Source organism: Canis aureus, chromosome 3, assembly GCF_053574225.1.
Source record: "Canis aureus isolate CA01 chromosome 3, VMU_Caureus_v.1.0, whole genome shotgun sequence".
Lineage (NCBI taxonomy): Eukaryota > Metazoa > Chordata > Mammalia > Carnivora > Canidae > Canis > Canis aureus.
Genome location: NC_135613.1, coordinates 43424348 through 43447463, shown reverse-complemented (window position 1 = coordinate 43447463; position 23116 = coordinate 43424348). Strand labels below are relative to the sequence as shown.

The 23116-nt window shown below is 40.2% G+C and overlaps 1 protein-coding gene across 1 annotated transcript in view; it reads right to left on the bottom strand.

The window, feature by feature from the left end:
• Nucleotides 1-23116, bottom strand: part of CACHD1 (cache domain containing 1) — a 200334-nt gene that overhangs the window by 35280 nt on the left and 141938 nt on the right. Inside the window, exons 5-12 of the mRNA XM_077892133.1 lie at nucleotides 22110-22236; nucleotides 19082-19226; nucleotides 18020-18236; nucleotides 11823-11972; nucleotides 7436-7669; nucleotides 3391-3540; nucleotides 2497-2620; nucleotides 1572-1689 (exon numbers count right to left, since the gene is read on the bottom strand). Coding sequence (XP_077748259.1) covers nucleotides 1572-1689; nucleotides 2497-2620; nucleotides 3391-3540; nucleotides 7436-7669; nucleotides 11823-11972; nucleotides 18020-18236; nucleotides 19082-19226; nucleotides 22110-22236 — 1265 coding nt within the window. The remainder of the gene's footprint in view (nucleotides 1-1571; nucleotides 1690-2496; nucleotides 2621-3390; nucleotides 3541-7435; nucleotides 7670-11822; nucleotides 11973-18019; nucleotides 18237-19081; nucleotides 19227-22109; nucleotides 22237-23116) is intronic.

Genomic DNA, 23116 nt, shown 5'->3' with positions numbered 1-23116 from the left:
CTCCTTTAATGCCAACAAATGTCAAGGTAGATATTTTCCTGGTACGCAGATGAGTAGCTTTCAGTCAGGATATACTAAAGGTAAACAATCTCAAATATAAAAGTATTTTTCAATCCTGGTGTGTGGTTTACCCTTTCTGAGGTGAAAATAAAACAATTCATCCTTATGTAAAAACCGTATGAAAATAAGAGCAGATGGTGCAATAATTCTCAAAAAAAAAAATCATGAAAATGAGCTAAGAGAGTTTCCAAATAGATTTTGACCATCCTCAGATCTGTATCATCACAATAAAACATCAGTAGAATTAAGCTTGTAAATTGTGAATTTCTCAAATGATTTTATTATTTTGTTTGCTTTTGTTTCCATTGTAGAAATCAATGTTGCCATAATGATGCTTTAAGAACAGAACGAGAAGAAGAAGAAAAAAGAACGGAACAAGAACATTGGAGGAGGCTCCTGCCGAAAGGCATGTTGGCTACTTCCAATCCCCATCATTCCCATGCCAGACACAGACACTGGATGGAGTTGCTGGTCTACCTCCACTTCTGGGCTAGATGCTCTAAGAGGGCAGAGAAAGTATCATTCTTCTTTATCTTTCTTAGCCCACAGTAGCTGTTCAGTAAGTCATCCTTAAAGCGATGAATATGTAGAGCCGTTTGGAGTTAATGGCTTAAACCCCAGATATGGGCAAAAGTAAGGGAATCTCTAATATGACTGCATTTTAAATTTAGTGATTAAAAGTTGATAAAAAACGAAAGTCCACTCTGCTTTTGACCACTTACAGCATCAAGGGCACCCAGGATAGCAGAAATGTCCTGAGGGGAGGGAGTAAAGGGCAGCAACATGAATAACGTGGATAGTGTATGCTTGAAACTGACTCTGTGATGCCTGCTATCTGAATGAGGCTAGTCAAAGGATGCTTAAGGAAGTGGACACCGCAGGCGATCACCTAACTGTCCATCTCTAGGTGGTGAGTATGAATGATCCAGATTCTAATCTGAAAGTTTCTGTGCCTTAGAGAATGTCAGTAGAGGGCATTCATGCTTTTGTATTTCCTTTTCAACCTCTAACTTCCACAATCCAAGTTTAAAATGATAAAAAGCCAACAACAACAACAACAAAAAACACCTCACTGGATATAATCTAAATATATAATGATAGGAGGGCTGTGTTTAGAGACATTTGGCCCGTCAACACAGTGCAATGCTACACAGCCATTAAATGTGCATGCAGATGCCCAGATACAGACGCCTGTGTATGAACAAAAACATTTTCTGGAACTGACCCAAGTGGTGGTTTCTGGGGAATGGCAGGCCAAGGAGAGGCAAGTGAGAAGGGCAAAGTTTACTTTTTACTTTGTATCCTTTTATACAGGTTAACTTATTCTACATGAACAGTGATTGGTTTTATAAACAATAAAGGAAAAAAATATAGGACATCTGTGAAGTCTCTTCTTTTTCCAATCACCTTACTATCGATCAGCAACATTATCAGAACTAAGTTCCCCAGAATTCATGCATCAAGTAGCAGTGCACCCCCCAACTCCTCAGGCAAAGTGCCATGCAACTCACCATCTTCCAGGCATAGCTAACATTGTAGGCCTCCTTTCCAGTTGCTCTCAGCTTGTTAATGTGCCAGGACAGGGATGAGTTCACAGGGACTGCGATTATCTGACTGCCTAGAGGGAGGCTGTGTTGGCAACAGAATGAAATACTTCAGGCAAAAGATAAAATTAAGCACTTAATTAAAGGCAGGGAAGAAGCTGTGAGTCAATGACCACCTCCTGATTTTGAAAAGCAATGAAGCTCATCACTTTTGAAAGAGATAATGTGAAATTTTCAATTTTGTAAAAGCATGATGCCAGCTCAACACTAAAATATTTTTTACTTTCTACCCCTGCATACTGCCCCCCAACTCTAATTTTTTCCAGAGACAAACTTGTCTCAAATCACTGTCATTAATTTACAACCAATGAGCACAAAGACCCATTCCTCTATAGGTTACCATCTGCCAAAATAATGTATCATGGTTGGAAAAAATCCAATCTGTTTTTTATTTCAAAAGAAAACGTTGTATATGATCGTGCTGTCAACTCAGAATGGACACTATTTTGCCAAGCTATTTTTTGGCATGCTGGAAAGCTGGTCCTCAACATAACTTTTTATTTTGCCAACTTTTTTCAATTTAGTACAATTGGAGTTTTTCTTAAATGAGTTAACATATATCTGATTTTACAATTCATGGCAATGTGGACGTAGAATTTGATTTACAAGACATTTTCTCTAAGTAACAGTTTTAAGAGACTTTACCTGTTGTTATACAAAGTAAATAAAATTTTAGCTACTCTTCTTATGAAAAATTTACTGAGTATACTTTTAATAACATCAATTTATATACTTGTTTGTTTTATATCCTATAACACTCATATTTGACCTCAAAATGTCTATTGTTTCAGAAAAAAAAAAGAAAACCCAAATACTACAACTTTCACCTTACCTTAGGATATTTTGCCGAACCAACTCAAATTTTGGGATATTTTCATAATGAATGATGTCAGTATGAAGTGGGGGTTCTGATAGTAAATATGGTCTGGTAAGAGATGGATGCATAAGTGTATACCCTGAAATAAGAAAACAAAAATATATGCCGTGGGAAACATGCTGTAGGAGCTATAGATTCTAATAGAAGTGCCTATCATACATTTGAAATGTGGGATATTCTGGGATGAATGCCCAACATGTAACATCTCAGTATGTAACTCATCAGTTCAATAAAAACTGAACTTGTTTATATGTTCTTGCATAAAATTCTTGAAGTATAGAAAGATGCCTTAAATTATAGAACAACTGTCTAATCAAGAGTATCTTAGAGGTATTGGTCTTTGGGTTTTTGTTTTATAAAAAGGTTCTAATCTATCACATAAACCTTGATGTTAGTGAATTTAAAGATCATGATATAGAAAAATAAAATCCAAAGAATTACATTCTACATGTCATTCAATCCTCAAGTCTAATTTCCTGATGTTTAAGTAACTGTTACCTACTCCTTAGGACAACATAGAAACAAATGCATTTTTGTTTCTTAAGAGAGAATCTTAAGCATGCTCCATGCCAGCATGGAGCTCAATCTCATGACCCAGAGATCATGACCTGAGCCAAAACCAAGACTCAGATGCTTAACCAACTGAACCACCCAGGTGCCCCTAGAAGCAAATGCATAATTTTTAGATACATTCTGCCATTTTTATGGTTTCCACCACAAATGAGCAGTCCTACTTGCACTATTTTTCTGTAAATACTATAATTTTCTTACTTTGCTAGTATCACAGATTATTTTCTTCAGGTTCAAAAAGAAATTATTCTTTCCCATTATAAATTTTTAACAGATTACCTTTGTCATCTATGAGAAAAGTATAGGAGGCCAAAGAATCTTGGTAATACGTCACGTCTTCAAGGATGTAAGCCAAGTTCACGTCCACACCTACAATTCCCAGAAGTAGGTTTCCAAAATAACAGGGTTTACTTACAGTCATTATCAAACCTACGGGTTAAAAACAAAAAAATCCAAAGGATAGCAGAAAAGGCAATGGACAAAGACTGGAGCTGTGCTCTAATGAATCATGAAGACTAGGTCTTGCCACCTCAATTCTGCTTGAAGAGGTGACCTGTGGGATCCAGTAACTAACCATGGCCTCTGCAGACAGTCTGCATAAGTGAACAAGACTGCAGGGGAAAGTGTCTTTTGTGGGGTCAGATACCTCAGTCACTTTAGAGGCAATTCATACATTTTCCACTATTTCTTGACCTAAAAGGACAGGACATTATAGATCAGTGCAAAACATAAGCAGCACTTCTATGATTCTGTTTCCTCAAGTGGGGAAGAAACAACTGAATGTGAAAGACCTTTGGACAAGGACCCTGAAAAATTGGGGTTCTAGCCTAGCTGTGCCCCTTATGCATTGTACACAAGACATGGAAATAGCTGCTCTGAGCCCTGGTTTCCATATCCATTTAAATGACATCATGATAACTACTTTCCTGATTTTAAGGGTGTTAGATGGAAAGAGATTATTTCACTAACATAACCTATAAAAAGACAACAAAGGTGAAAAAAACCTAGAAGGTTTTTTCTAAGATCTGACCAACTAGAACTCTGAGCAGCTAAAGGAGACACTAAGTTTCCAAAGGAATGTATTTGTAGTCATTTGGGTTGGGAGTTCCTTGACTTTTACATAAAGGGCTAGATAGTAAATAAATATTTTAGGCTTTGTGGGCCATACAATTTCTGTTGCATATACTCTATTTCTTTAAAAAAGAAAAAAAAAGCTTTAAAAATATAAATGGCATTTTCAGCTCATAGGCCATACAAAAAACAGTACAATAATCAGGAAAGGGAAAAGCAAAGGAAAAGAAAACGCACAAGAGAGGAGTGTGTGACTAGTGGAGTCAGTGTGTGGCCCTGAGCATCAGGATAGCTGGGTTCTCCTACTGAGTTAAGTGGTGCCAACCTTTCAGAAGGAGTCTCTTCATGTGTCAGAGACAAAATGATCTCTGGCACCCCTAGTAGTTCCACAATCCTATGGTTCTAAATAAAACTCGAAACAGAAAAATGGATGGTTTCTCTCCATCTTCCATGTATATTTTCCTGTGCTTAATGGCAGGTTCATGCCTTACTTAGCAGCCTATCAGAAAGCCATTCTTCCGTAAACACCCAAGAAAGGGATTTGGGTACTTGAAAAGTGCTACGAAGAATGGACTTCCACACACAGAAACCCATATGAGATCCATTCAAAGTATTACTGAACTTGCCATGGTTGCAAAGGCCAATTAAATGTATTACCTGGTAGGAGGAAGTATATATAATACTGAAAAACTTGGTGAGAAGTTATGCTCAGAAGATATGTAAGTTCTAGGGATGCAATATACAGCATGGTGACTATAATCAACAATACTGTATTGTATATCTGAAAGTTGCTAATAGTTCTTAAAAGTTCTCATTTACAAGAAACATTTTTAACTCTGTGAGGTGACGAATGTGAACTAAGCTTTCTGTGATCATCTCACAATATATACATACATCAAGTCATCATGTTGTACACCTAAAATGGATGTAATGTTTTATGTCCATTATAAATCAATAAAACAGGAAAAAAGAAAAGTTGTGCACTATTATAATTTCAGAGGCATTCTTTAAGCAGTCCACAGAAGGTTTTAGAAATGTATTTTAAGGACATTTTTGCTCAGGTATCCCTGGACAAGTGGGTTATAAATGATGGGAGCAGCGCTTGAGGGCCAGCACAGAGACAGAGGTCATAACCTGCACACCACGCTCCCCTGGGCTTGTGTCTAACATTCAAGCTGTTCTCATAGAACGGTAAAGTACAACAGAAATACTCTGTGACCACATGTTCACTTCAGATTTCTTTGGCTATGTTGAGAACAAGCCTGAAAAAAGAAACACAATCTCACTGTTCAATTATTGGACAGAGGACTCTTCATCCTGCCGTGGCAAATAAGGTATGCTAAGCTCTTGCTACACTTAAGGAAATCCCTAAATGCCCTCTCTACTTTAACCTAAAGTACACAGATTTACTTGTTAAAAGATGTACATCCAGTAACCAATATTTTATACTGTGGGGGTTTTGAATGAGAGCCCATGTAAATATGGGACTCCCTAGGCTCGGCATCCCCATGTTGGGAGTTAGAGGAGATGTCACCCACTCATCCTGGGGACTGAACACACAAACACAGAAGGCATACTCCAGTCAGGCAGTGGGACAGTCCAGTAAACCAGTCACCGCAGAGGATTCAGAAAACAGGCCTTGAGGACTACGCTTTGGAAAACATCAGCCAAAAAAGAACCAAAGATTTGCTCACAATTTGATTGAAAGCCTTTGGGTAACTCTCTCTGGGTCATAGAGGTAAATGCTGGAAAGTTTCCTACTCTCCCTGATATCACTAATGGTAACGGGTTTGACTGCATAAATCTCCGTACTTGTACAGGACTCGGTTTCCACATCCGCCTTTGTTCCTTTGACACAATATTAACATGATTCATTGATCTATCTTTCTCTTATCAGACTTACATGCTTATTGAAGGTGGGATGTGTGCCCTACTCATCATTGCCTGACACAAGGCTTGGCTGGCACTCAACACTGGAGGTTAGATGCATAAAGCATCTTTTGCATTTAAAGCTTGACATTTCCCTATAAAGGGAAATGACCTTATCTAAAAGTGTGAGTTTCTATACTATACACATCTGTGGGCTCTGCCAGAAATAGGAAGGATAAAAAAAAAAAAAACAAAAAAAAAAACCAACAAACTGACATGTAGCAGAAGCTACCATATTTCTTCCTTACAGAAAAAACATGTTTACCTAATTGCTGGAAAACATATTCCTTAGGCCTGTTAGTTTTTATACATGAGTTTTCTCTGGATATCTGTATTTGTGAGAGTTCCTAGTTACTGGCACATAAAAATAGGATCTCTGTCTGGTAGTATCTGTCTAGCTAGTAATTAGCTTCCTTTTCCATTCTCTCTGTCAGAGAAGAAAGGGAAGCATGTCAGGCAAAGGATAAACAAGAATATGAGGAGGGAATGAAAAAGGCTGTACTTTTACTGAGCATACACTGTTGGCCAGCCATTATTCTAGGTGCTTCACACATACTAGTGCATGTAATCTTCACAACTGCTTTGATGGAATTATTTTTGCCATTTGACGGATCAAGAAAGTTAATCATGTGAAGGTTAAACACTACCCAACATGTTATGAATAACTTGTGACATTAGCATAATAATGACAGTGACAGTCACAATACAAAGTAAAAATAATAAATCAATACGAGCAGCGATTATTATTGAGAAGTATGCTAGGCACCAATAAACTTTCTAATCCTAAAAACCTGGAAGATATAGTCTATGAAAGACATTCTTACATTTTAACGAAATGGGAATTACTGAGATTAAATAAATTACCAAGGACCACAACTTAAGGAGTAGAGTGAGGTTTGCAATCCTCCTATGTCAAACCTGTACTTGTCTGACCACACCATGTTGCTTTACCTTTCAGGCTGAATCCTAACCATTTCTGAGATTTACCATCTGCTATGCAAAGTTACTGTTTTATTCCAGTGCACCAACTTTTGGATATTGGTGGGGATCCTCAGTAAGCCTCCCCAAAACACAGACCCATCATGTTGACTGAGGCTAGGGCAATGTGGAAAAATAGGGCTGGGGATTTCTGCTTTAAAATATAGTGCTACCAGACTGATGGCAGAGGGCTATGCCAGAGAAAAGGAATGACCACGCCCTTGCCAATCCAGACCATCTAATGCTCACAGGCAAGTGCTGAGCCACATTTAAAAGTTACTGTCTTGGTGGACTCATGTCCATTTCTTTTCCCCTTCCTTTAATAGGAGGTTTTCCCCAGACTCACCATCTCCCATCTCATCAGAGAAGGGAAGGCTAAAGACAGCTTCGTCAATCATCCGGTTGGGAAGGTTGGTATAGAACCTGCCAACTGTGATTTCCAGGTTACTCAGCTGGTTCAGCACCATCATGCTCCCCTTAATCACAGGCAAGGTTGTCCGGTCCAGCACGCCGTACTTCCCTGAGTTTTGTTCAGCTAGATCTCTCAGAAAAGCTAGCTCTTTTAAACCAGTCACCCCATCTGAAATGGAAAGCCAAAGGTAGGCAGCGTAAACCAAAATGGTGTATATCCATACAATAATCTTGCCATTTAGATTTAATAAGGGCACAGAGAAAGCCTGCAATGCCAGAGGAGTCTTGCAAGGTCGACCTGGATCCAGGACACAGTTACCAATTCTTGCTGAGGAACAAAGCATGAGCCGTGGTCTTTCCTCAAACAGTCAAAAGGGTGAAGGGAGTCTTCAAAAGGCAATGCTAAAAATCACATGAGTAAAAATAAAGGAGCCCAATTTGGCAATGATACGTTTCTCCTCTACAAGTTTAATTTTTCTCCATTTGATATTTGAAAGCAAAAGTAGTGATTAACAAGTCTGCATTTAACTTAGTAGATGAATTTGTTAAGAATTTTAAAGGATAGAGATTTACCTTTCATTTCTTACCTCTTCGCCTATTAAATACTTGCCAAAGTCTCACGGAACTAAAAGGAAGAATTATGTATTGCACTTAGTGATGCCTCCAAACCCTGTGTCTTAAAGCTCATTTTAATTACAAATGCTTTCATGCTTGATACTGCTAGGACAGTCCTGGATTTGATTTCTTTAATGTGTATTTTCTACGTTTAGAGGGTTTAAAAAACTTTGTAAAAGCTTTAGGCATACTGGGATGTACTGTTCTACAACATCTGTAATCTATAGCATAAAAATAAATTTAATAAACCTTTTTAAAAATTTTGGTTTGCTATTGTTGGAACACAGTCAAAAGGATTAGTAACTGATCCCATATGGGTGCCATTGTAAACAAATTCAAATGATTTCATTCACTTTTGAGAGTCTACCAATGAATTTTAAAATGCCTATTTAAAATGCCTCATGTTCTTTAACTACTCTTTAACAAAACAAAACTGAAGAGTTCATGGCTCACCTACTTTATGTGACTATCATTTCTAGCTAAGGAGTATGTATACTTCTAGCCTTGAAAGTCCATTTTTAAAGGCATGCAAATATCTAATGGATATAATTTCCTTCTTAACATATTGAATTGAAATAACTTGGATTTTGCTGGAGCAATGATGCTAAGAAGCCAGAATCAGATTATTGCTCCCTTTCCTGGACACTGAGTGGAGATAGAGGGGATGAGTGGTACACTCTGGAGTAAAAAAACAAACACAAAAGGCATGATTGATCCCTGGCCTTATACCTTTTGAGAAGCTCACAGAAGTGAATGATAAAAGGAGACAACACAAGACAATGAACACATTTCCTTTCTTTGTCATGTACTGTTTAACACTCTCAAATGTAAAAGAAAAGTGGTAAATGGGAACATCTACTAGGCAAAGAAGAATAGCATGGGATGGAGGGTTATCAAAGATTGTATATTTTATGTACTACATCAGGAAATAAGTGCCAAAGGTGGCAGTGGATGGCAGACGGGTAAGTTTGGTAGATGGTTTTAACACCAACATGGTCATCCTGGAGACTACATATCCTGGAATGCTTTTTTCCTCTGTTTCTAGGTTAAAGGTGGCCAAAACTGAAGTGCTATAGATTTGAGAAGTGAAACAGACACGGGGGGACCAGAATGTTCCAGTTTGTCTTGCCCTTCCCTGATCTGCATTCCGTTCCCTTCTTTAGCTGCAGGCTGGCTCGCTCAACAAGGGCAACCCCAGGCTCAGCCCAGATGCTTCATTGAGAATACACAGGGATATGGAAGCCATAAAAAGCCAACAACCTCCCACAGACTTCTCTGCAGACCTCCTAAGTGGTCTTCAATGTTCCTAGCTTTCAGATGTCTCAAAGAGCTCCAACTTGTTCACCCATACCAGAGATGGTTACTAAACACTAGATTGTCAATTCCTCTTTCTGGATCTCTACTTTCCAGTTGTCTCCTCAAATGTGTAGATTCTAATTCTGATAATAAATTCATTATACCAAAATTCTCATAGTGGCTCTGCTTCCCTTTCTGAAACCTGGCTGACAAGAGTAAGGGGATGGGTCACCCTTAGTGAACAATGCTCAGAGACAGCATTTGGAGAGGGAAACCTGGCAGTGAGGATGTTGTATCTAACTAGATTATAGAAAGAGGAATGAAGAGATAAGGGTGGTTAGAGGGAAGTAACCAGAGGTTTGTAAGACCGGAATTATCAGAGGCACAGCAGGTGCACAAGATACTCTAGCGGGAAGATTTAAGACCAGTGAAGAGATGGATGATCGTAAGGAAGCTTCTTTCCTTACTATCTGCCGAGGCAGACCTTCAAATCTAACAGAAAATAAGTGATCACTTCCTTTTATGTGTTCTTACATCTGTACTATTGCACTGAATTCATCTGCCTTGTCTTTCTCACAGAGTCACAAGGTTCTTGAGGACAGGGACTTTGTATAATATAGCTCCAAAACTTCAGCATACTATGTTACGTGCTAGAGACTCAACCGACTTTATTTTCTTCCCTTCCTCTGTCTCTTCTCTCTTGAATCAAAGCAGCTAAACCGTAGGGAAAAAGAATACATGGCACTCAGAGATAATACTGAGAGGTAAGTGCCCCAGCCCCAGCAAAAACAGGCCATCCTTGCCTACCTCAACTGTGCTCACCCTGTGCTCAATGCTCCGAACACAAAGAAAACTAAGATGCGGTTTATGTCTGAGGCTCACACTCTTGTGGAAAGAGGAGGAAGAAGAGAGAACAGTGGGTGAGCACATCATTCCATGTCACAGATGACATCTTAATAGAAGCAAGCACAGTGTGCTTGTGGACAAGGAATACTGAAATACTCAAGAGAGAACTGGCCCCCGAGCCAGAGGGAGAGAGAGAAGCACCTCTGCCTCTGTGGTGTACTGAGACAGGAAATCACACTAACTTTAATTCTCTCCATTGATCAAGTACCGTGTTAGGAACCTTTAACACACCGTATTTTATTTACTTATCATCACAGCAATTCTATGCACATTTCATTTTCATTGTTTTCATTTTACAGGTATAACTGAAGCCTGAAGAGATTAAATAACTTGCCATAAGCCACACAACTAATAGATAGAGACTGGAACTCACACCCTGAATTCTTCCATGTAGAGTTTACAAAATCTGTGGAAAAGAATCATGCCAACCCAAACACAGATTTTTGGACTCTGCCTTGGCAGATCTGAATAAAAATCCAAGGGTGCTGCCTAGGAGTCTACATTTAAAAAATAATCTCCAAGTAATCCTTAGCATGTTAAAATGAGAACCATTGGTCCCTATCTATAGCCACATGGTTCTGCATGGAAATCTGGAAGCGGATGCAACAAATAAAAGGTCAGAGATGAGAAGAGCTCCCGGACCAAGACATGGCCTCTTAAAAACAAGAGAATATGGTCATCCTGAACACTGGGGGTAAGAGGCCTGAAGAAAAGCTCGGGAGGAAGAGCAACATACATTAACAGGTGAAGAGACAGGATATAGCAGAAAAGCTAGAAAACTGGGCCACAGTCAGACTATAGGATATGCTGAAGAGCAGAAGGAAAAAAAAAAAAAAAAAAACCAGAGTATTTCCTCAGATTTGCCAATTTACTAAACCCTTTCACATACTGATTTAATGCAACAAAATCAACCTTCATGAGTACCTAGAAAGTGACACATGCCATCCTGGGTGTTTACTGTATATTAGGGCTAATCTTCGCAACAGCCCTGTCACCTCGGTAATTCTTATCTCTGTCCTACAGTTAAGGAAGCTGAGGTGGAGAGAGTAGAAGAGGCTTTACATGGTGATTCTGCAGAGAAATGTGATATTCGCTGGCTTGGTTATACAGAAGAATCTAGGTCAGTACTTTGGCTTCCTGAAGCTTAAATCAATGAGCTCAGTTAATAACCTCCATGCAGTATCAAAATCCAAGAATATGAAGGAGAATTGGAAAAAAAAAAAAACAGAACTGTACAGAATCCTCGGCAAGAACGCATAACTGGCGAAGGTTTAGAAATGAGCATTTGGCTGGAAAGAGAGATGAAGAGAGAGTGACATCCTAACATATGCCTTGAATACAAACGGTAGGGAGAGAGAGGCTTGGGCAGGAAGCTGCTTGGTGGCCTCTCTTCTTATACTCTTCAAAGCGCACACTGTTAGGGTCCTTTTTTGTTTTTTTTCTGAAAGCAGGATGCACTTAGAGGGAACTTTCATCTGAAAGAAAAATCTCGAAACACTACCTACCATTCATGAGGGCATAGGTGAGAATCATTACGGAGTTGTTTAGAAAGCTATTTTCTTCATTGATGACACGGAGAGTTGCCTTTTTATCTTCTTCCGAGGAGTCCTTTGATGTAATGCCAGCTGACAGGTAAATTATGACCATGTCTGTATCTAAACAAAAACATACAAATTGAACGTTAGGTTGGATTCCGGCTAAAGGCAGCAGTTCTGTTTCTTTTTCATTTCCTTTGGACTTGCCCGCCTTGAGGACCTGCCTGGCCCAGCGTTCGGACTCCTTCCCATTTGATGCTGGGGCTTTCATCTCCCTGCCTCTGCTTCTCTTCTATTCTGCCCTTTGTGGGCAACGAGGCCTCATTTACCCAGTGTCAGCTAAAGAGATGTTCCTAATAAATTTACCAGATAAAAGAAGGTGATTTCCTTTAGGCACTCATGGTGTGGTAATTTAGCCATCCCAGATGGAGCACTCTCTTGCCTTTGGCAAGAGAAGATTCAGGACCTGATTTATCCTATCCTTTCCTCACTGACTGAGGGGCTTCCACCAGGAGCAAACATTTTTGGGGTGATTAGGCTTTAAAATGGTGGTTCTTCCATGGGCTCTTAAAACATGAAAGGCTATTTGTCTCTACACTAAGTAGCTCCATAAGCAGTTGTGTTTTAAAACTCATCAGTGTAGAAGAGCGGTAACAACACGGACATGGGAGCCAGGTTGCCTGTGTCAAAATCCCAGTTCTGCTACTTATGAGTGTATCCGGGTAATTTTAGGCAGATTTCTTAACTTCTTTACACTATATTTTGTTGTCTACAAAATGGGGATGACAACAGTACTTTATAGTATTGCTGTGAGGACTAATTGGTTAATTTAAGTGAGGAGTGAATCTAAGGGTGATGGCAAATAGAGAGTAAAAGAAAGAAACCTCAATATGCACCCCCTCATTGGTCTGAAGTGGCACCTATGACTCAAGATTAAACTATTCCCCAACCAGGGATCATGAGTAGAATGATTGAGAAGGTCATTTTAGTTCAGTGTGAAGAACTTCCTTTAAGTGGATTTACTAAAAAATAAAAGTAGCATCTCCTACTAGCGGAGATACGTAAGCAGAGGCTGGATGACTACTGCAATGGAGGGAGGGAAGTAAATGAGCTGGACTTCTACGTTGTCTTTCTGAGATTCTTTGGTTCACTATGTATTTTTATGAGGATAGCCTACATGGAAGTTTACCTTTCTGTTGAGAAATAAATATTCATATATTATATGCTTATTTCTTTAGATCCTATTGCTATCATTTAGGCAAGGTTGTTTTATAGTTACTGTGGTAGGCAACAAACCACCTGGTTCCTCCAGTGATCCTACATCCTGATATCTACAACCTCGTGTAGCTGTCTCCCTCTTGAGTGTGGGCTGGAATTCATGACTTGCTTCTTGAGAATAGAATGCGGGAGAGGCAATGGGGTGTTAAGAAATAGATTAGGTTACACAAAGCCAGTGGCTTTCACTGCACATGCTCTCTCACTCTGAGGGAAGCCAGATAGTCTGGTGTGAGTCACCCTCGTTAGAGGCCAGGTACTGAGGCCCTCAGAATGGAGTTCCCCCGGCAACCGAGTGAGTGAACTTGGAAGCGGGTCCTTCTCAAGTTGAACTCTGAGAGGATATCAATTCTGGCAAACTGTCTCACTGCAACCTCATGAGACACCTTTAGCCAGAGGCAGGCAACTATGCTGTACCCAGATTCCTGACCTACAAATGCTGAGACAGTAAATGTTTCATGTTTTAAGCCATGGAGTGTTGGGAAATTTCTTACCCAGCAATAGGTAATCAGTACAATTATTCACTCTTTTATTTATTTATTTTTTATTGGTGTTCAATTTGCCAACATATAGAATAACACCCAGTGCTATTCACTCTTTAAAACATTGTCCTAACAGTGATGAGGCTACAATGATTGAGTTTCCTTCAGTTTGTCAGTTTCCATTTTAGCCCTGAAACATCTTTTATTATACAAAATTGAATGGTTAGTTTATGTTGTTTCAATGTTGGAGACAACTGAACTCAGAGTGATAAAACTGATTCAAAAATAAATGTGACATAAGTTACTGCTTCTTATTCACTACGATGATTTAATATACAAATAAGTTAATAAAAATAAAGCCATTTGATGCTTGAATAATCCCTCTAATACTACCTGCAAATTTAATTGCACTATTTATTCATCAGAACTTAAGAAGTAAATGCCGATGCAAAAAAAAAAAAAAATCCATAAGCTTAGAAATACCCATCTTAAGCTGGATGTCAATATTTTCCCAATGATGTAAATACTGTCCTGTAAATTATTCTGTTAGGACTGCAAACATCTCACTTAAGCTTCAGACTGGGGATAAAACAAAACACTACTTGACTCCCTAGTTGGGGGGAACACAGATATACCACGAGGCTGATATGAAGTAGGAGACAAACTGTCATCCCATGGCAAAGGTACTGTGTGCCATAAATGCCTGGATACCTGTTAGATTGACCTAAAAGAGAACCCTGAGTTTTCTAACTTAGCTTTATGACTCTAGATAAAATATGCTGTCACAGAAAGCTGGCACAGCTTTAAGGCACAGGCCCATATCTGGAAAGCCAGAAGACTGGCAGTCTGCAGCCTCCTTTAGCAACCAAGCACCTTTCTTTTCCCAGTCTCAACAATAAGGCATGCACCTGTAAGCTTTCTCATGGTCTCTGCTCAGCCTGACTCGATCCTTGCCCTATCCTTTTTAAATAGCACATCTGCCAGATTTAGTGTGATTTATTATTGTTATTTTTTACTTATTAGGATATTTCCTCTCTAGTCACTCAGAGGAACTCAATCTTGTGATTAGTAATGTCATGGATGAGTAATAATTATAGGGACTTGGGGCATAGTGAAGATATAACATGTAAAAGGAAGAAAATTAAGTATCTTCCATTTGACAAATCTCTGTCTAAGCCACTAGCATGGCCTGGGGTCAATATTGAAGGGGAAAGAGCAATTGAAATTTGGGCTTTGCCCATGTCGTTAGATCCCCACTCCTATCTTATTCCTTCTGCTATAAAATGATCTACCAACCAATCACCCCCAGAACAGGCAACCCAAATATATCAATGGTATCCATTACAGATCTACCACAAGACTGAAAAAGAGCCAGCACTACATAAGATTTTTAGATATTTTATTAGTGCAAAGTAAATTCGTACAAAGCCACTATGATTTATGACATGTAGCTTCTGTTCATGTGGCTATTAGTGTGTGGCAGATACTTCATTTTTGCACACAGACTAATCCTTATGACAATCCTACAGGGTAGGTCTTACTTATTAGAATAACTCCACCACAGGGCTTTAAAACAGTACTGGGTACACGGCAGATGCTAAATAATTATCTAGGGAGTGAACAGAGTATCACGTAGAGTGTAAGTTCCTAAGATGAGCACATAGATCCCTTACCATGCTGTAGCCAAGGCTAGTGTGGTCATCAGCCATCTCGGCTTGAGGTCAACTCAGATGTTTCAGGTATCTGCTCCAGTTTAGCCAGAGCTAGAAGTCTTATAGGATACTGAATACCATAACCATAGGTAATATTTATTTAATATTTATGATGGAATCCTGGATCTTATTATTACCCCAAGTTTGCAGAAAAGGAAATCAGGCCTGGAGAGATCAAATAGTAGTTCACACAAGTTCACAAGTACAGAAAAATTTCAGAGTCAGAATTTGAACCCACAATTGGTTAAAGTCCAAAACCCACATACTTAGCCACTATGCTAAACTGCTTGAGAGCACCTCAATTTTCTCCTTAATGAGCTGGACAATGCTAATTTCTGATGTGTTTCCTTATACAATCTAATTTGCGTTTTTCTCTGAACTGCCAGTAAAGAAGCTATAAAGTGAAGGCCCATGAGCTAAAATTTAGGAACATCTCACTTGGCTTAAAAAGGATTCATCTGAGCATTTGAAAAAGAGTGCCATCAAAATTTGTTCAAGTCTGTGATGGTCACTCTTCCTGCCATGTTTCTATTTGCCAACATTAGGAAAAACAAAAAAAAACCCAGAGGAGAAATGCCTCTCATCAAAGCCTCCTGTTAACGTGTACCACAGGAAAGTTTGCAAGAAGAGGTTTAATGAGGTTTCAGTTTTTAAGCTGGAACAAATGTCAACATTTGAAAACCAAGGGGGCTCACATAAAAATCCAGATTTCTGGCTTCTCTTAAAATAGAAGATCTGGCAACTCTGGGCAGGCCCTCCTACATGGCTGCACAGAAGAACAGTTGCCTTCTCCATGGAGTATGTGCCCTCTACTTTACCATGATCCTGGGCAGCCTGGATGGCTCAGCGGTTTAGCGCCACCTTCAGCCCAGGGTGTGAATCCCGGGATCGAGTCCCATGTGGGACTCTCTGTATGGAACCTGCTTCTCCCTCTGCCTGTGTCTCTGCCCCTCTCTCTCTCTTTCTCTCTCTCTCTAGGTCTCTCTCTGGTCTCTCATGAATAAATAAATAAAATCTTAAAAAAAAAAAAAACTTTACCATGATCCCCAAAAGAATCTTTATTTGCTTACTTTGGGTTCCCCTGACTCCCAATCACTGGCAGGCCACAATCAGTCTAACATTTCTCTCCATTATTTGAATAGTATAATCAAAATTGGACTTTAAAGATGATTTGATGACTGAGGAATCAAGTAGAATCACTCCTGGTGAGGAATGTTGACAAGTAAATGGCAATGATCAACTAGCCAATCTGTCTTGAATACTCAAGTCAACCTTGTCCACTGGCCTTACTGACTCAGCCATCCCGTAATATTGGGTAGCAGATTCTTGCCAAGGCTGGTAGGCAAAATTCTAAGATGACCCTAATGACCCACACCCTTGTAGAAGATTCTCCTCTTGAGGGGGCCTGTGACTTGCTTCTAACCAATAGAATATGGCAAAGGTGATAGATATCAATTCTGTGATTATGCCACAAAGATGGCAAAGATGGAAGGATTTTGCAGAGGTCACTGAGATTTCTAATAAGTTAATCACAAGGGAGAGAAATTTGATTAATCTGAAAGGAGATGGGTCTGATTAGAACAAATGAGCCCTTCAAAAGAGGGTCCAAGCCTTCCTTGAATCAGGGGCTCAAAGACGAGATGCTCTCCTGTTGGCTTTGAAGAAAACAGTGCATACGAGTTTTACGGTTGCCATGAAATGAAGAGGACTCCAAACCTCAAAGGAGATCACAGACCAGGGTGGCCTCTAGACTGCAGCCTGTGCAACCCTAAATCCTTACCTAGAACCCAGGAAAGCTATGCCTGGACTCCTACCCATGGAATCGTCTGCATGGTCATAAGTGTACACTGTTTTAAGCTGCTATTAAATTCGTGGTAAATTGTTGTATTCAAACACAAACAAATACGCCATCTGCCATCATTAGTTCTAACAATTCCAGTAGCTTCCATCTTTCATGGCCTCATCACGTGCCAGTCACTGTGCTTTACATTCATCAATGTTGTGTTAGTTTTAATGCAGACACACTGAAGAGCTTAGAAATATAATCTTAAAGTTTACCTCAATAGGATACATTCATTTAAAAAAAATCCTACAAATATTCAAATATAAAAGGGAAAATGACATAGATTCCTTTCTGTAGTTTCAAAGCATATGTCTTATTTCAAATATCCTTTCCTTCAGTTTAACATGCATCCTAATTCCAGATTTTCTTTAATACATGAAAATTAAATTAGAGTGCCTTTGTACATTTGAAGGGCCATGCTCATCTAAATGACAGCTGGTTACAAGAAGGAAGGATCAAGGCAAGAATCCCACAGCCTGTTTACGGACACATGCACACCAGCACACATCCACTCTCAAGTAACGAGGAGGCAAGGCCAACAATTAGCATTAAAAAGGATGTGGATATTCTCCTGGGAAGTAAATGGGGCTATGTCCATTATTAAGGGGCAGGAAGAAGAGACTCTGGTAGTGCAAAAATCGTGCAGGCTAAGTACCTTTGATTGGAAAAGATGAGAAAATCCAGTGAGGTCCTAGGACTAGATGACCATTATGACAACACATAAAAATTTTATCTGGGGTCAATTTTTTTTTTTTTTTAAATCCCCCTAGATGTATTTGTGTGATCCATTTACAATGTATTCCTATTCCTGTCCTTTATCTATTAATTTTAAGTCTTCCCAGAGAGTGCACTTACTTGCTTGGAACTTTGTGTTATTGTTTGTGCTTCGAATCAGCTGAAATGCTTTTTGAAATCCAACCGCGTGCTGGGTAGGACTATCCAGAGACTTGACACTGCTAACGAAGGTGGACATTTTCCTCTTGGTTTCGCTGGTGGCTGGAGACAGGAACGTCTTATAGCACTGGTCAAGTGAGCACGTCCGGACTGTGTCTGCCACAGTCAGCACAGAGATCTGGAGGAGAGAAAAAGAAACCTTGCTATGTTAACATGACTAGGGTTTTTCGTTTTTTTGTTTTAATATTCTGGAAGAGTCCAAGGACTGAGATGGCCTATAGAACAGTTGCTGAGAGTTTAAAAATAAATGCCTGGAGGCATAAATCTATCAAATTTGAAAAGGATTAGTTAAGGATTGGTGAGGCGGAGGGACTCTAGAGTTTGTTTCTTGTTCCCAGCTGAAGTCAGCATAATGGTGTTCATCTATAACATGAAGAATGACTATTTCATGCAGAGAGAAATCTTAGGACTAACCATCTTGGTTTTCCAGCTGGAAGTGGGGGTGCGCACAAAGGCATGAAGTGTGTGTTTTAAGCAACTAGATTAGTCAGTAAAACCTTAGGAGTTGGAAAAGTCAAAATGTTGAAGCAAAAAATGTCCACAGGCAATAGATTATCATTAGCTGTAAACACACCTGTCTCTGAGCTATCCTAGAGATTAGTAAACCTCTAGAAACCATCCCTTATCCCTCACCTCTCATAAATCTTGAGATAAAGTCAGGCCATACACCAGCCTCCACACCCTTGTCCTTCTCCTCAGCATAACTTCCAGTGTGAAAGCCACAGCTAACTGGAAGCCTTGATATGAGCCATGAATGAAGTACAAGACTCGGCTTGGTGGGGGTGATTTTAAAAGAGCCAAAATCAGCAGCTGTTTCCCCAAATGCTAGAATAAAAACAAAACCGCTCTCTTTTCCCCATAGTCATTTTAAATATGGATTTAAAACTATGTATCATAAAACACAAGGTACTTTACAAAAGACATTCAAGGCAGAGTCAATGACATGGGGGTCACTGAGGGTACCTTGTCGTGCTCATCGATGGCACTGAGGATGACCCGGGCAGCGTCCTTGGCGATCTGAAGCTGGGTGTCTGTGACGGAAGCCCCGTGATCCAGGATCACGACAATGTGCTTGGACTGTGGCCGGACTGTGGAGACGTAGATAGGTCTAGAAGGGGGAAGAAGCTTTCTGGGGTCAGTCCTGATTTAGGTAAAAAGGACCTCAACCTAACGCAGCTGTAAATAAACACTACAGATGTGCAGGCATTTGGTGCCTATATGTTTTTCCAGCGATGGCACAAGAATGGAGAGATCAGCTGCAAGGAGAAAGGCTACTGGCGCACTGAAAATATGACCTCGAGACAACAGCATGTGTCTGTAGAACAGAGATTGGTACCTTAAATCTCCCAAAGGTTAAGACAACTGGGAGGAGGTTATAAGAAGCTGAACTTTTGAAGGTGCCTTAGTTGCCTCAGTTGGTGGAGCACATGACTCTTGATCTTGGGGTTGTGGGTTTGAGCTCCACATTGGGTAGAGAGATTACTTAAATCTTAAAAAAAAAGGGGCGGGGGGAGTAAATCCTTTGGGAGACTGGCTTTTTCCACACACTTGAAAGTCCACACTCGTAGCTGTATGTGGTGATGCTGTTCACGGTTACCCAATGTTCGGCTACAGAAAATGGAACTGGTGGCCTCTGAGACTGCAGAGAGCACAAGAGAGAGAAGAAGGCCTACTTGCCAGTGCTGGGTCTGCAGACATACAGAGCGGGGCTTTGCTAAAACGGAGGCGGCCTGTCATCTGTGAACATGCTGAGCAGCTTTGAATAGCAGGTTTGGTTTCTCTCTCCCCAGACAAAGGCTACTGCTTAAGAGGGCCCTTTCCTTTCTGTACTGAACCAATTCACACAGGTCAGCCACCAAAAGGCCCCTTATCTGAGCATTTAAAACCATGCCATCAAATTTGTCCAAGCCTGTGATAGCCACTCTTCTTGCCAGGTTTTTGTTTGCCAACATTCAGAAAAGGGGGTGGAGGGAGGGTGGGGAAGGTCCAAAGAAGAAATGCCTCCCATGAAAAGCAGCCTTCTGCTCATGTGCAGTACAGGAAGGTTTGTGAGAAAGGCTTTAATGAGGTCTCCCTTCACAGTTTTAAAGCTGGAACAAATTAGTTGGAGCTTAAGAAAGCAAATCAGCCTCAAGAGAATTCTCTCCTTTACTGACACCCCTAAAACACTAGTTTTTTTCTATGAAATGTTAGATGCCAGTGGACTCAAAAAAGTCTGGGCACAAATTAAGGAAGAAAGGCAAAATACCCAAAACCCCCAAAAAACAAAAACAACCCCCCCCCAAAAAAACCCCAAGAAATCCCACAAACTCTTGAAATCTAGCCAAGTTTACACTTTTGTTCTCAAGCCAAAAGTCCTACGTGAACACTGAAGTACTGCTTTATTTTCACCAGTTGATACCATTAAGCCAGTAGGGAGATGGAATAAAAAGAATCCAGGAGAGATGGCTACAGAAATAAAAGACAGAATGGAAAAGAATGAAATCTGACTATCCCAACACTGACAACCATCTCAAATATTGAACTTTTTTTAGGTCCTCCAAGCAAGGTGAATTAAAAAAAAAAAAAAAAAAGGCATAGCTCTTTTCTAACTCAACCCACATCAATGAAAAGCAGGATGTATGTTTCACATTGCCTGCCACAGAAAGTTGTTAAGAAACTGTTTTGGAGGGATGCATAAATAGTAACATTAAATGTATAATCTGGGAATTGGTCTCCACAGCATGATTGGTATCCACTGGTTCCTTTCTCGTGTATTCTGAAAACCCACTCCACTTCAAAAGATGTGGAAGACTTGCAAAGGCCTCAGAGGAAAGCAGTGAGGGCAAGTCAAGAGATAAGAACAGCAATCTATAAGGAAAGAAACCTGGACTATTTAGCCAAGGGAAGAGTGTTGAGGGTTGGTGTAATGCATATTCAGGGTGGGTATGGATGAAACTTTCCAAGTGTAGGTGAGTGTTGATCTGTGACAAGGTCCTGCTTGCCCTTTTGTACTTTCCCTCATTAGGTGAATCATTAAGAGCAGCATGCCATCCGATCTAGCTTCTTAGAAATACAAATTAGATGGTTCATGGTGTCTTTGGCCTCTCCTGAATGAGCCAGACCAGAAACAAGGTCATGGTTTCCAGTCTAGTCTCTTGACACTTAGATCTTCATCAGGATGTCTAGGGAGGGAACTGAAGAAACCGGATCAATGACACAAAGGTCTTTCTAGGAAAAGCACAGTAGTAGAATTTTCCTTGGGGAAAATTTTAGATATGATTTAAAGTAAAGATAAAGAGAGGCTAAAGTGATGGTTACTTTAAACTCTAAAAAATGGCATGAAAAATGAACATCTCCCACTAGCTCCAGATTTTCTGGCATCAAACATCTGACACTGCAAAGGGAAATTGTAAGGACTCAAAGGGGAAGTATCTTTGCCTAAGGTGTTCTGTAAATTGATGAGTCTTGTCATACAAATTAGCTCACCATTACTGCCCTTCTGGCTAAGCGGTACAAACTCTAGTCATTTCCGTGAGAAGAACAGGATGTTAACGGTCTTCAATCCAATGTGTTCTGGGCAACCTTAAAACTTCTAGTAGCATGTAAATTTCAAAAAGATGGCCAAGCACATTATCAACAGAAAGGAAAGCTGGGAATCACAAAGTCCACTCTGAGAGGCTCCGAGTCTTCTAGGGCTGCACTTAAGGAGAAAGTTTTATCATTCCTGTCTCACCAATGCCTGAACCTCAAAACAACTTGGGTGCCTCCAACAATTTCTTTATTTAAGTACTCTTCTTTGGCTTGTTAGAAAGTATAGAGAAACTCTGGGCTTTATCATTTGCCCTCCTAGCACTTCCACATCCACCTATGCTCAATGGTGAAATCATTCCAAAACAGGCTTCTGAAACCACAGTTTGGAGGCAGAGCCATATGTGTATATGAGGAGTCTCTCTTTCATACAGATCACTCTTAAGCAGTAATTAAAACTTCAGCAAGTGAGTCAACGTACCTACTGCGATGCTCATAGCTGCCCTTACACCGGAACTTGTGTGCGGGGAAAACGGTGAAAATCCCTTCTTCCGAACTGAAATACTGCCACTTAATTCCAGGGTTGGATTTCAGGTTGTCTGCAAGAACTGGAGGAGTGGGGAAAAGGAAATATAACCACCAAATCCACAGGTGCAGGCAGGCACCACTCTTTAGGCATCTGTTTTGCATAAACTGCTTGTAGTATGAAGAAATCCCACTCGATCTCAGGCTGTAAATTTTCCGCTAAACATTTTCTTTCTGTCCTTTAAAAAATACCCATGAACAGAAAAATGTAATGAATGCTTCAGTCAAGGGAAGCTATTATTCTTAACACTGTATGGTGATGCTATATGTCCTGGAATATTTTTCCAGCATGAATGATTTCATCTGCACTGGTCTCTCCCCTCAGTAGGTTGGCCCCTGTTGGACCACTGTATACTTGCTGGCTTGGGGTACGTTAACTGTGGAAAACAGTGACATTAATAGGTCTAGTCTCCAGAGGGACTAGACCTGTGACCCTGATCTTGCTCACTCCACAATGAGGAAATTAGCATAGATGGTACTTGAAAGGTCAGAACCATCATCATTCTGTAAGAGTTCACAGAATCATTCCAATGTGCCAGCAGTGGGATATAAAGGCTTTCCTTCACGTTTTCTCATTTAGCACATGAAACAACTGTAGGATGAAGGTGGTATTATTATTTCCTACTGTGGAGTTTACAAAATACACTCAGAGAGCTTCAATGACTTGTCTAAGGTATCACCCATAAATGGCCAAGTTGGGATTCAAGCCTGGCTGTCCTAGCTCCTCTGTTCCCACCAACCATGCAGTATTGCCTCCCTTCCTACTAGATACACTGCATCCCTGCCACTGATCTGCAGCGGGAGTGGCAGCCACCTTACCCTGAGCTGTCCTGTTCCCAAACCTCCATGAAGTCGTTCTTACCCTCTCCCACAAGCAGAGTTCTCTGCCTTCTCTGATGCCCT